Source organism: Lepeophtheirus salmonis, chromosome 14 (genome assembly GCF_016086655.4).
Source record: "Lepeophtheirus salmonis chromosome 14, UVic_Lsal_1.4, whole genome shotgun sequence".
NCBI classification, from domain to species: Eukaryota; Metazoa; Arthropoda; class Copepoda; order Siphonostomatoida; family Caligidae; genus Lepeophtheirus; species Lepeophtheirus salmonis.
Window position 1 is genome coordinate 25,617,204 of NC_052144.2, and position 15,499 is coordinate 25,632,702.

A 15,499-nucleotide genomic window follows, 5' to 3' on the forward strand; every position below is an offset into this window, starting at 1 on the left:
TAGGTTGATTTTTTTATTATAAATTTCTCCTATTATACGTGTCTTGGCATCCACTTCGAATATTAGTTTTGGTGATATTTGAGAAATACGTAGTATACATAAAAAGAGAAAGAATAACGCATATTTATAGGTAAATCGTCCGTCATCATCACTTGACGCAATCTGATTACTTTTCTACAAATAGATGATTTTGTTGAGCTTTTTATCTCTCAATGGATATAGTATATACAAGTTGTATTAGCAAATCTCTTAGGGAAGTATAGATTCTTGTGTAATATCGGTCTAAAAATACATATGTTCTATCCGTTAAATCCTGATTAAGAATTAATTTTGCCAGTCCTAGGATCGACCCTTATCCGGAGTAACTACGTCATTTCAGCTGTTAATCATAGCCACTTTCAAATGGACAAGATAGCTCATGTTTAAAGTAAGAGGTGTGTGTGGCTATAACGTATCATACAAGAATTATACTTACGTACTAGCAATTTTTTTATATATCTCTTTAATTGACCACAGGGAGTTGGTTGCACTGATTAAGTATAAGAGATTATAATAGTATTACAATTACTCCACTTAACATAGGAATCTTCTTTGAAGTCAATATACATTTAGTATATTTCATTTCCTTAGGAACGACCAGGGCACGAACCTATGCTCCTTGAATACAAGAGAGTAATTTCTTACGAGCGCGTTGTCCATTGAGCTAAATACTTAGGACTGATTAAGAATGCAGTCCTAGGATCGACCCAACAACAACAGGTACCAAAATTTTGAGGTCTCGTTCCGTCCCATCCTAAATCTTAAGCACATTGGAAACGTAATAGTCGTCTCATAGTGTCTTTGTAGCTAAATGATGTCATCATCAATCCATCTCGACCATTTTGGACCCCATGTTTACTAAAAAAATACTTCAATTACGCCTTAATTAAGAATTATGACCTAAAATATATTATCGTCTGTTAAAGATATTTATCGTCTTACTAAATGAGTGAAATATTTAACGGAGGTACGCCCACTGTTCCATCATCTATTTTAAGAGATTAAAAGGGAATTAATTTAATTAAAATGAGGTATTTTAATTAAATAAATTGCAACTAACACAATTTGTACGTAAATCGTAACTTGTTTAGACTTATGTAAATTAACAATTGCAGACTAAAGGTTATCAGCTTTGATGGTGGAAAGTTTCGTGTGTAAGGGATTTTCTTCCCGTTATGATCGTTGTTTCATCAGTCGATAGTATTTACAAAAGTTTTATTATGTATAATCTACATTATAAATGAACGTGGTTATTTTATGAACGGAAGTTATTCATAAACCCTTTCATACGAACAAAAATTATTAGTTGAAGTTGTATCAGTTTTAATTTCTTCGGTTCAGGACAGTTTTATGGGTCATTTTACCTTATTTCAGATATGTATTAAGAACATTGCACATATCTTGCAAAAAATATATATTTTTTAAATTATTATTATGCATTTTAATACTAAGACATATCACTTAATTATTCTTAATAAGCCTTTGGGTGTGCCATAAATAGCACTGAAAGAAGCCAAAATTCATCGTCACAATTACAGAAGGAGAAATGGATAGGTTTCATTTGAAAGGGCAATATCGGAGCTAATGTAAGTTTCTTTAATTAAATAGAGTTACTAAACGATAGCTTCAATTCTAGGGTATCCCAACTCATCCCAGAAGTTTGAATAATAAGCCTATAATTGACTCAAATAGGCCTATGAAATATTGGGCTGATATGAAGTTAAAAAAATATATTGGGGTTTTTCCTATTTCTTGATTATTTTGATGTTGACGTACTACATATATAATTGAACAATACAAAAGCAAAAACAAACAACCTTCAAGGGATTAATTTTTCCTTCTCTGAGGACAAATAATTAGGATTGGACTGGACCAAGATCCTTCGTCCTAGATAAGGACCGGCACAATACTATTTGTTGGTACAACTTTGTAACTTTGAATACTACTTCTACGATTTATTTTTCTCTCTGACCTTTTCTTTTTGTATCTCCTATTGTATTCTACATACAAAGTTATGCAAAGAACTACTCTGTATGTCAGGGATGTAAATGCCACTGAGTCTGATGGAGCAGAGATCCCTTTTCTTCTTTTGATATTTTAACTAGTCATTCAAGGGCATTCAATATATATATATATATATATATTCCTACATTAGCTATTACCTACGTATGTATTTATACAAAGAGAAAAGAAGAATCAACCATCGTTCTGTGGTTCGTGACTTTAAGTCATTTGATTGAGAAAAAAAAGAGTAGATATACTTATATAATATGTATTACTGCCACCATCACTTCTATACAACCACGATTGTAAGAGAACGAGGAGAAAGTTATGATTTTCTTGCTAAAACATTGCCACTGATTTATTTCTCCTCATGAAGAAGGAGTTAAAAATTAAGGCATTTAAGCAACACAAAAGGCAAAATACCTCTTATTTCATTTAAAAAAGAATTTCTTTTTACATACTATGTAGTAAATACGGCAATTACATTGAGTCATTGCGTTTTCCCGTACCTGTTCATTACGCTATGAACTATGATTATTATAAGAGTACAATAAACATGTTATTTGTATATATTAATAAAAACAGAAAGAACGCCCTGTACAGAGTATATAAGTAGTGTGTGTTGTAATAACGATTATAATTATTAACGATCATTTCTCCGTTAGGTATCAAATACAAACATGACATGGATACCATTGTAAAAGGTGACGATTTGAAATTGCCCCCATTCTATATCTTAAAGAACTAGACAGATTTTCTTCCTCATGATTACGCCCCAATAAGGGTGGTCAAACCTCTTAACCCAGAATTTTTCACTGTTGTCAAAGAGATAATTTTTATTTTCCTTGGAGGTGAAGATAGAGTAACATCCTGCTGTCAAACACACCCTCAATTCGGATAATTTCCTTTGATGTTTAGAAGTAGGAGTTTACTTTTTACCTCATTCGCCGTTTCGGTGATTATTTCATTCAAATTATCCCAATCTTTTTTTTTTCACCACCAAATTCTGTTATATTCTCTCCCTTGAGACTCAGTATACTGATTTCCATGCGCAAAATGACCAAAGAGACGTGGAGTGGAGTAAATCAAGGATTCTCTCTCTGCACCTTCGTCAAAAGCTTCAAGTTTCGGCTATCAGTGAACATTACTTTCACTTACTCATGATTATTATACAGTGTGATTTTATATAAATTATTAAAATTCAAAGTGACCATCCTTTAGTCTCTATCCTAGGCCTGAAGGTTTTACAGGTCTTCTTCACGTTTTCCTCCTACATGTCAGCCCTCTACTTCTCCACGATAGGCTTTTTTGGCATCCATATAGGAGATAGCACAGGACTTTCTCTCGATGGTGCCCCAGATCTTATGGTAAAGGGTTTTGCAATCGGGTAAGGACGGAGGCAACATTGATCAGTGGCATAAATTAACCAAGTTGTCTTAACACAACTTATGAGGCTTTTTTTTTGCCTTGTGGCTGAGAGCGGTGTTTTGATGGTAAATATAATTGCCCTTGGGTTAGTTGGCCTTCAACTAGGGAAAGTTGAACTCTTTGGCAAAATACTAGTTTTGCCCACTTATTCCAGGTTTCCTCTTAAGCCTCTTGTTATCCTTCAGTAGGTGAAAAAAACAATATCTACTGTTTTGAATATTGGTAATCAGTTCCATTGAGCGGGGAACGATGCTAGAGATCTCATCATAACCTATAAAGAACCGCTGATACACGATGTCTTTTTTCTTCTTTTTTTTCCGATCTCAGTTGTTCTTGTTCTGATGAAGAAATTTGTTCGACAAGAATTGTTTATTTATATTACTCTACCAGTTGTTTTTGCGGAGGGTAAATCTGAGAAATATTTAGTAAGTCAATGAGGCCTTTGAAAAGTTTTTTATTCACTAGTCACTCTAACAGTATTATTACAATAGTTGAATCTCAAGGGGAAAATTTCATAATGTCTCTCTATATTTGTCTCACACCTGCTTTCAAATCTTAGACTAAACGTAGTAGTGAGACACCTTATTGCCCACAACACACATATATTAAACGTAATATCTATATATTTGATATATTACCACTGCCATATTATTATGAGTGGTCAGAGTTTCTATTTATTAAGAAAATAAAAATACTGTCTGGACGTGATGTATAATTAAAAAGCAGAGTTGGTTATTTTTTACCTGTTGTAAATGTACAAAGATTTTAAAAGTATTTACATTAGGTGTTTTAAACTTTTAAATAGAGTTAGTTAAAAGACATATATGATCGAATAGGATGATGATATACTATGCCTTACATACATATGTCTACAATGTACATAAAAGGAGAGGGGTTGAGGATGAATGAATTGACTAAATGGAACACTTTACACAAAAGTATATTGATTGAGTGTTTTCATGTTATCCCAGCATTGTGGATCTCCGCCATTTTGGGAGCATAAACAATCAAATATGAATCTAGTAATAACCCTAAATATCATCGAGATTAAAGAAAATGAGGAACTACCTTAAAGCCTTAAAACAAAGAGGAAAAACGCGTACGTTAGTTTGAGTAGATTCTTTGTCTTATTAGTATCATTTTCCTACGCAAGATGTCGCTTTTTATATCTTTTTCTGTTTACAGAACTATCCGTGTTAATTCTGAGTTTTTTTTAAATATTCTGGGTTAATTCGGGTTTCAAATATTACATACATTTTTTGGAGAAAAATTTCTAACATCCACAGCTGTTTAAACAAAGTTTTTTTTTTTTTTATGAAAAAAAAAAAAAAATCCAAAATCCACAGTTTTTCACAAAAAGTTGATTTCTTTGCCAAAAAAATTTCAAAAACTAAATTGAAAAAAATAAAATAATTCCAAAACCCTAAAGCTATTCACAAAAATTAAATTTTTTGGAATTTGTTTTTCCAAAATCCACAACTGTTCATAAAAATTAAAATTTCAATAATTAAACTTCCAATAGTAAATTTTTGGGAGAAAAATACATACATTGTTATTCACACAAAGTTAATTAAATTAAATTTTTTGAAAAAAATTCGGAGTAAAGGACTTTAACTTTTACTTCCTATTTAAAATGTATCTCTCATGTGCTAAAAGTATATTATTACATCATTCTACATTTCGTATTTACATAGTGACGACAATAAATTAAATATAGCATTTGCAAGGGGAATCAATTTTTCTAAATTTATTCTACTTTTTTCGTCCCTTATCAATTCAAAACAAAGTTAATTGTACAAATCTAGTATTTTCAAAGGGATACCCATCACATTGATATAATTCAAAGGTCATAGTGGCTTCAATTTTTATAGAGGTGTTAAGTTCTTTATTTTCTTTTTTAAAGCACTTAAATAAGGTATTTTCAATATTTGTTGGAAAAGTGTGCAATATATTTAATAAATATATAAAGTCTTTACAATGAAGCGTCGTCGCTTTGGTTCGTGATGCAATCTGTGACGTAGTCAACGAAAATCCTCTGTACACCTAGGAGTACATATTCGGTTTTCTTCATATCTTTGTATGTATGCAATATACATCTCCTGATATTATATATCAATATATGTAAAAATAGATTAGCATATAAATTACAATTTAATAAAGAGTATGTTTCGATCTGTGGGGGTAGTAGTTAGATTCTCATATGCTGTATAGGTATCCTATCCATATAGGTAGAGAGTACTTGAAATGACAGCTGGATGTCATTTTTTCTTCTAAACGTCAAAGTTTACATACCTCAATGGGGCTCTGAGAAGAGAGAGCAGCCTAAGGATTTCTAATTTACATAATTCTTGAGTTTATTCAAGGGAAAAGTAATGAACCTCATATACTGTAAAATGATCAAGAGTGAAATAGACATAAAGGCTCACAGATACATATCAGGGTTGAGACTCAGCACGAAATCGAACGTTTCCACTGGTTTGGACTTGGGTCATGTTCGGCTCAGAGTGTAGTCTCCAACTGTGAACCGAAACTGAAGTTGTAGGGCGAAAATTTAAAGTGTCTTCTTTGACGCACTGATGATGGAAAGTAATATGATATTAGTTTTCATAAAAAAAAGGTCATAGATAGTATTTTTTTATCCTTTAAGAAAGCTTATTTTATTTTACTGCGAGACACGTCCAGACCTAGTTATCTAGGTCTTAGACAACATCTTCTTCATCAATGTACAGAGTAGGGACCCAAAACTTGCTGTAGCATATAATTACGATTCTGTCTATATTATTTTCGATTACAAAGTTTCATTACGCAACTAAACGACAGCTGAAACAAAAATAAATAAGTTTTATTTTTATCCCATGTATAAATTTTATTTTCGTTTTTGGATTTTTTTTCTAAAAAATTCCAAAAACCTTCCAATTCCCCCTTCCCCCCAGAAAAAAAAAATATACATATATGTATATTCCTGCGGACGCCCCTGATTAATAATTCGCTTTTTCATCCATGTATATTGTACATAAAGATCTTGTTGTTCTTTTGAGCTCATCTATATCAACAAACAAACAAATCAGAGATCGTTTTGAGGGAATGCCCCTAGCTAGATATTTAAAGACAGCAGCGGTATTATTGCATTTTCCAAGTAAAATCCTCCTATGTGTGTTGTTTATTTTGTTAAGGTATATAATATGGTTTAGAAACCGTTATTATTATATCTCTACAGGATTCATTCCTTTTCTCTTATGTTCATATACAAATATATGTATGTTGCGCGAAAACATTGCCTCGCATTTCATTTATGCTTAGATGGTGTGAAAGGAAAGTTCGTGTGAAAGTGAAGAACTAAAAGAAATGAATTCATTCTGCATCCATTTAAAAAAATATCTTTTCAATTTGTGTTACCACTAATTTAACAACCATTCACTGGAATGAAGAGAGAACAAACCCTTAGATGATTTCTTGGTAGTAAAAATTTCTGGTATTTTATTTAAAATAGAGTAGATATGAACTATCGAACTTAGGATCCGAGTATTTACACGGATATTTTAATACCTGCGAGTAATTTGTAGCATCATATATACTGCACAAGTCTGGCAAAACAATGTGCCTGCAAAATTTTCAATTTTTGGTATTAATTATATATTCTCGGAGGGTTCCAACATTTGAAAAATATTTTCCAAAAAAATCTTTGTATATATTATTTTTTTGATGTGTGAAAAAATGCATCTAAATAGTATTCTCCCCACTAAAATTGTAAACATTAGACCATAAGGGATTTCCTGACCCACCACCCTTCGCTATAAGAATAAATAGGTACAATTTCACCTTCAACCCATTAAAAATAAAGGATATATTATAATTCTTATGCCTACGTTTTTGGCTCTACTGTAAGATAATTTGATTAAGTCAGACACATTGTTTTGCCAGGCAAGGGCCTTCTTAACAAAGAACAATCAGAAGTATAGAATAAGGCACTTCAGATGAGTTATGATCTTAGGCGCTGGAAGATAGGTGCCAGGGGGCTATCAAATAAATATATAGAGTCTACAAAGTGATTCATATTTGCAGTTTAGCATGTTAAGACTATATTTTATAAAAATCTGTTATCTGTTGCCATGAACAGCATCTTTGGCAAAGGGATATTAAGTTTTTATAATTTCAAGGTCAACTAAAAAAAAAAAAAAGTTGATTGGTTGACTTTTTACTACACAATCAGAGTTGAATTTTATTTCTTTTGTTGAAATTACTGATTATTATATCAGATAAGTTCTGAACCTGTTAATGTAAGGGAAACAAACAAATTTGACGTCATAGTATACCCTTAGTGTCAGCTAAAGTCTTGCTTAATCTTTCATACATCTTTTTGCCTCTACATAGTGATGAAAATTGTTTATATAATGGGCTTATTTAAAAAAAAAAAAAGAAGAAAATTAACATGGTATCCCGAACAATTTGAATAATGTTTTGGAGGAGATCAGCTACAATCAGCTGTGACAATGGAGGATGGGGGGAGGGGGATATTCAATTGGCAAGAATTACTCCAATGTCCTCAAGGTTCTTCACCGTCTTTTAGTCTTTTATAAGCACAAACGAATGTATATTTTGAATATAATTTAATCTGTTTAGGAAAGGAAGTTCACTACTCAGGAATTAATAATAATGACAACTGCTTCATTCTTCAGAGTACCAATTAAAAAAAAAAAAAAAAAGTCCCATCTAAAAAATACCCACGATTTACATCACCATCTCAACATACATATATAGTTATTTATCTATGGTTCAACTACTTTTCGAAAGGCAATTTCAATGAAAAGTTCCGTGATAATAATGTTGTTATCAATATATGACGTCATTTTTGCACTCACAAAGATAAAATTAAATTCAAATTTGTCCTAGACTCCATCAAAGTAAAACTTTGCCGAATCCATCCCTTGTTCTTAGCATGTACATTGTACATCTCGAATCTTTTGTATAACTCTATTAAGATGGCAATTTATTTTGAATAATCATAGCAACCATCAGGTTTGAAATTTTTTTTGCGGTTTTTTGTTCATAATAATTACTATCATGAGCCTTACCTAAAGGCTATCCCCTCATCTCTCAATTCATCATGATTAATTCGCAGAGTGATCCATCAGCATCTTGATATTGTGTATGTATATTATTTTCCAAAGCTGTAATTTTTAGTTTTTTTGGATATTAAATGCAGGTGGTGTGATATAATATGGAAGTGCTACATAACATTTGTAACAATCATTCCATTTTTTTCCTTCATCCCCTAGTTTCATTGACAAATAACAATTATAATTGTATCGAAATAATCAGGAAAAAAACAACACACACACTTGATTTTTAATTCAGAGCTGTTACGTCGATATCTACTGTTTTTGAATTATAGATATGTATTTATATAATGTTGGACGTTATCCAATTTCTACATATGTATTTATGTATGTAGGCTGTTGTTTTATTTGGTGTAAGTATGTTTCTGCGGATTTACATAATGTAAACCTACTGACATACATAAATATAAAAATAAAAATATTGTCAATCAATGAACCTTGTTGGTTTAGTCATGGAACTCTAGATACATGGAAATATATCAATATTATTTTATTTTCCCCCACTTGAGTCGTGAATCCTTCTCCTTATATATACTTACAGTTCTTAGTGCATAATTTATATTTAAATACATTTTTTGTTGGTAATTCTTTAATAATAAAACTATTTAACTATATCTGTTGTTTTTTTTTTTTTTTTTTTTTTTTTTTTTTGTAAAACTTTATAAATTAAATTTTTGTTGAGATGAAGATTTGTAATAAAAAAGTTTTGAGGAAGACGAATCTTTTCTGAAATTTATAGCTTAACATTTTAATAATGTTAAACACAATATAATTGGGTACTATTTTAGTTTGATATATTATTGTATATATTTAAAGAAAAACTGACTTATTTGGGACAAGGAAAACCGCCGGATTTATTCCAGGTATCTAGAGTTCCATCCCTTAATCAAGTAGGAAGTCTCTATATGTGGCAATAACTTGAAAATGTACATATTTTGCTGTCGTTTTTTTCTGTTCCCCCTCCCCCTATTATTCGGGTTCTTAACGAATATAAAATACCTCTGGTTAAGTTATTGAATAATTAATTATTCCATCATTGGGCAGAATTGGTTGACTGCAACCAAAAGATTTGGGCCTTTTTCTGTTTCTTTTTGTGTGGAAAGGTTGGAAGATATAATAAAGGCAACGCCGCTATTTTTCCTTTCCACCTTCCTTTTTGACCTATTTAAGGGTATTTTTCTATTCGTAGAATAGTTGTGAAATGCAGGAGGGCATTGAATTAAAACAATCGTTTAATAACTGTCTTTAGGAGTTTTAAAAAAACCTTTATTTATTACTTATTAGTGTTGGACTCTAGCCAAAATTTTTGAATTTAACAGAGTTCGAATTTTTTAAGAATCCTCGGATGATATGTAATGTGAATCCTACTTTTTAAACATCAACTCTTCTTTTAAGAGAAAAAAAAGTAGAGTCAGTAGTTTGATACTCAAAAAAAAAAAAAAAAAAAAAAAAAAAGTGGTACTCAAAAGTTGAATAATAATAATCATTACTTGAATGTTTCGATTTGTTTTGACTATAATTTCGAGTTCAAATGAATTTTAATTTTTCAATTTGTAAAGTCAAGTTTTTTTTTATTTACAAGTTTGACTAATGCTCGAATCCTCAACACTATTATTATTAATATGATACTATAGACTAAATTGATCGGCCAATAAAAGTAGTTTAATTCCTTAAGAGAATCATTATACGACTCTTTCATTCCATACATTATATTTTACTGGGGGAAAAAATAATAAAAAAGAATAGCCTTTAGCTGGTTAATAAAAGTAAGAGATAAAAGAGTGCACATTCCACTTATAGAGCAATACTACCAGAGGGGTATAAAAATGTCCTAGAAAGCTTGAGCTATTCACAAAAAAAATAAAAAACATATTTATTATGAATCTATTCTCAAAAAATGAAGTTTTTTGGAAAAAAAATCAAAATCCACAGTTGTTTCCAAAAAATTAATTTTTTCGAGAAAAATTTAAAAATCCATAGCTATTCACAAAAAATTAAATTAACTTAAATTTCAAACATTAAATTTTCTAGTACAAAAAAGTCCTTAATTTGTGGGGACTACAGCCTCGCTAACCTATTCCTGAGGACGCCCCTGAGTTATGTTCTACTTGTAAAATATTCTTTTAAAATCTCAAGTGCCCCCTGAAGTGACTACAGGTGGTACGCGTACCCCATTTGAGAACCATTGGCTTAGACCAAGATACTTTAGTATCCTTGGCTTAGTCAATAGCCTATAATTGGAACATGCACTTCTATTTTAAGACCAATTATGGGCAATTTTTGTCTATTAGTTAAATACTTTAAATTTATTAAAAATATCTTGTAATGAATCTCTTAAGGAATTATAAAAATGTTACATATTAACTAGTATTTTGATGTCATAGAATAAATAGATCAACTTAAAAAAATGTATGAATTCGTAGAATTCAATAGAATAAGAAAATAGCCTTAAGTTAAGGGGAAAACGAATGCGTATTCCATTTATAGAGTCAGATTACTTGGTTTGGTGTAAGCTCACTAATGCAAAAGGAATTTGATGTTAAAAGTTAATTTGTTTAAAAGGGTGGATTGTACAATGTACAACAGAGAGAGATTGTACATAAAATAAACATGTGAGAGGGTATAGACCGGAGAGGGTGTATTTCTACATAGATTATATATGTGATCAATTTATATCCATTCATCCATCCGTCTAAATGTGGAGAGTCATAATATCTAAATTAGATTAATTGAGATAATAATTTACTCCGTTTTTTTCTTCCTCTTTTATTTATTGGATAATGGAGGAAGGAGGAAGAATGGGGGTCAATGATCGAGTCAAATGCGGTTAGCATCATCTGAATTGATGTGAATTTTTCATATTTTTCTATATAATGTAGGAGCGTTATCTTGATTATTACTAGAATATTTAATATTTGAATTTTTTTATAATAATATAAAATAAAGAATCCATAGCTATTCTCAAAAAATTAAAATTTTTGGGAAAAATTTTATAAATTAAATTTCAATTATAATTTTTTTTTGGAAAAATATTTAAATAATCTATAACTATTTATAAAAAGATAACTTTTTTTGGGGGGAAATTCAAAAATTTGTAGCTATTCACAAAAAATTAAATCTTATGGACCAAAAATTTCAAAAATCCACAGCTCTTATCAAAAAATAATTTTTTTGTGAAAAAATTTCAGAAATTCATAGCTATGTATTGAAGTTTTTTTTAATGGTATGGATTGTTGCTTGATAAAAATTTAATTTTTTGAGATGATGGGCGCACTTCCGTCTCAAAAAATTATATTTTTAAGAACTATTTTTCAAAAATCTACAACTGTTTACAAGAAGAAAAAAAAATAAAGTATTAAATTAGTTGGATAAAAATTGCAAAAATTCAGAGCTATTCACAAAAAATTTGAAATTAAAAAACTAATAGGGAAATAAATTTTTCTTTTTTTATAATAATGTTATAATAATAAATCCACCTATAATATAATCAACAGTTGACAATAAGAAAAATACAGAAGACTAACTTCCATATGTTTTTTTCTTCAAAAATTATTTCCCTTTTCATGAGTCAAAATAGAACAATTTATAATTAATAACTATTTGAGAGTAATGAACAACATTTCAAAAAATAGTGTGCACTTTTTTTCTTTTTTGGGTCCTTCATTTATAATATACCCATATGATTTAAACTTACTCTAGATGGGCGTAACTGATGGAATAAAATGTGATTAGCCTCATCTGATTGACGTAAATTTATATCTATATATATGTATATGTGTAAAATAAATGTCCTTCCTCCTTTTGTGGTCATGATGGTTTATTGTCTACTTTTCTACAAAGAAATTATCAAGGCTTTACATATATTATAATATATGTAGTCATAGAAATATTTATAATCTCTTTTATAATATGACGTCTCTCTCCTCTCCATTGTTGACGAAATAAAATTTAACAGGGAGGATATTTCGTCATTATTCTTTTATTGTGGACCTTAGGATAATGAGGATTTAGAAAAGGAAATGAAGAGGTGTATGTGTGACTGGTTAGATTGATTTCACTTGTAAAATTATTATAATACGGGGTGGTCCATTGAATCTGAATACTCAATAATTAATGAAGTTTGAGGGATTGAAATTAATTCATATTTCTACATATTAAAGCATAAGCAAATAGTTACAAAACAAAACAAATTTGAGCTCTCTAGCTTACGTACAAGTCGAGAAAAGGATATTTGATCATGATTGACAAATTTCCTCTGCAAGAGAACTCGGGTGTTTCACACTAGACTATCCAGAGAGTTATAAAAAAAGTGTGCGGAAAGAGTCTTGTGAGGGTGGAGAGGCCACTTTTGACACCTGCAATGAAAGAACCCCATTTCTTCAGTTGCAAGACTCTTTTGAACATTTTTTTTGACACTTTAGGCCCCCTACAGCCCTATGCTAACCCCCTCGACTACATCTTTTGGCCTGCAGTATCCGTCATCCAAACACTGAGGCCTTCAAAGCTACTGTCAACCAGCACTGGGATGCCATAATATAAGACTAAATTTGCAGCGAGTGCCAGGACTTCTTCTCCACCTGGAAGCATTCATTGCCGCTAAGCGCGGGTACATTAATTATTAAGAGAGCTGAGGCACACATCTATTTATTAGTATTAATTTAGTTAAAATTCTATTTTTAATTAATAAATTATATCTTTTTAAAGTTTAAAATCTGAACACTTTGAATTTTAAAGGACCACTCGGTACATAATTAGAAGTCGATAGATTTTATGCATTTGAAAGTGGCCATATCTGGAGCCAATTATGTTTTATAAGACAAATAAAGGCTTTGAACTATAGTGTACATTCTTGGGTATCTAAACTCATCCCAGGAATTTAAATACTCAGCCCATAATTCACCGAAATGTGTCTATGAAAAATTGGGGTGTATGTGATATAAAAATATATTGAAGATTTTTCTCATTTTCTTGATTTTTTTTCTTAATTCGCTATCAATACATTTATTATTGTAGTTTTTGAGGTCAAAGAGGAAGATGAGTAATTAAAGTGCATATAATAATTGTTGGGGATTCGTTATAATTATTTAAAGAGTCTGTCAATTTAAGAGACCTTTCCTTTCCAAAGTTCAATAGCGTATATAATATGTCTAAACTTATATTATAACTTATAATCTAGAAGTCCAGACACTCACGCTCTTTGGTAGTGATCGTGTATACATAAATATAATACTATAAGATTACAAATTGGAATTTGAAGGGATTAAGTGGAGGGTTTGGTGTGTAAATTTATGAGTCTGTTACACATATTATATGTAATATATTTGGGGGGACTCATTAAATAGGAAAAAGAGTCTGTCTGTGTAACACTTCTAGTACCCCTTTGTTATTATAATTATTTTTTTTATTACTTGAGTGAGCATTACTAACAAAAGTGTAATAATCATTAGTCCTATCCTATCTAATAGAGGGGTTAAGTTTTTAAAAAAGAATTAAAAACATAAGACTATGTAAGATTTCTTTTACAAGAGGATTAAATACATTTTTATTTATTTTTTAAACAAAAAGTCAAGAAGTCAAGGAACACACATATGGTGTTTGCTTATTTGTCAACAATTTTTGTTAATTGACGTGTACAACCGGTTGTTTTTAATGTTCAGTCCTCAAATATATATTCATATGTTTTTGACCCTTTGACAATTATCTTTTTAATTTACAATTTTCTCTTCATTTCATTGCAGGTCATTTTAAATGACATCGAATCCCATGGACGCATTGTTAAATCCGTTCTTCGTCTTTGTGAGGATTTAAAGAAAGGAGAGGGCGAATTATCACCGAGACAACAGTGCTTAGCTCAGTCCAAAGCATCCTACTACGACGTCGATAGAGCTTATCGCATTGCTAAAGGCTTGGAAGATAGGTGGCATGGTGTTTGGTTGAGAAGTCTTGAATGGCATTATTTTTTGGAGAAGCTTGCATGGAATTCCAGTGAAAGTTTCGGTTCAGCCTTTGATACGGACCAAAAAGAAATTAAACATAGTGTACGTCATGGTTTTTTATATAATTACTAATAGTGTTGAGACTCGGTCCAGCACCGATTTTTTTCCTCGATTCGGTCTCACTTAAGTGAGTTTTTCTAGACTGATTTGAACCGATTTTTCGATTCAGACCGTGGACCGATTTTTATCGGTCTCACTTTATGAACTGATTTTCTTTTTTCTCACTTTATGGACCGATTTTTTTCCGGTCTCAATTTATGAACTGATTTTTCTTGGTCTCATATATTATGAGAGACCTTTTTTTTCTAGATCAACCGTCATTCATTTTTTCAAAAAACTCTCAAAAAGTACACTCCATGTTCTAGAACAAATACTGTAAACATATAAGATCCGACAAGATCAAAATTAATCTTAGTTATCTATGTTTAAACTTCGTAGCACGGAATTAGTTCGGTCCAACAAAAAAAATATAACGGTCTCTGACAGGTTTAGGACTTCCAGACCGAAACTCAACACTAATTACTACTTAATATTAGAATGACTACAATTTGACTTATTCAAAAGAGGACAAGTGACCTAGATTGTTTGATAAAATACATCATTTTTAAGAATCAAGAGGGAACACTTTCTATTTCATTTAAAGGTGTTATTTTAAGCATATTCTCTCATTATTATATTTCAATGATGGATTTAAAAAAAAATATATAATCTCAGTTTTAAGGGGGATCGTTTTTTTGGTTTTTTTTTTGGGTACGAATACAATTAACGAGTAGGTCGATTTTCAAACCGACTTAGCCCATAAAAATCTTACGTCCATTAATTTATTAAATAGGGGCCGGTTTCTCAGGACAGGATGTACAAAAAGAGAACATAGGTTTTCAACTTTATATATAGTTTGAAGTAGAGCTGTAAATT

At 30.7% G+C, this 15,499-nt stretch overlaps 1 protein-coding gene across 4 annotated transcripts in view; it reads left to right on the forward strand.

Moving 5' to 3' along the window:
* Window positions 1–15,499, forward strand: part of klar (klarsicht) — a 289,070-nt gene that overhangs the window by 229,410 nt on the left and 44,161 nt on the right. For all 4 annotated transcript variants that reach the window (XM_040724997.2, XM_040724998.2, XM_040724999.2 and 1 more), the window contains one exon: window positions 14,327–14,626. In XM_040724997.2, the coding sequence (XP_040580931.1) occupies window positions 14,327–14,626 (300 nt within the window). The remainder of the gene's footprint in view (window positions 1–14,326; window positions 14,627–15,499) is intronic.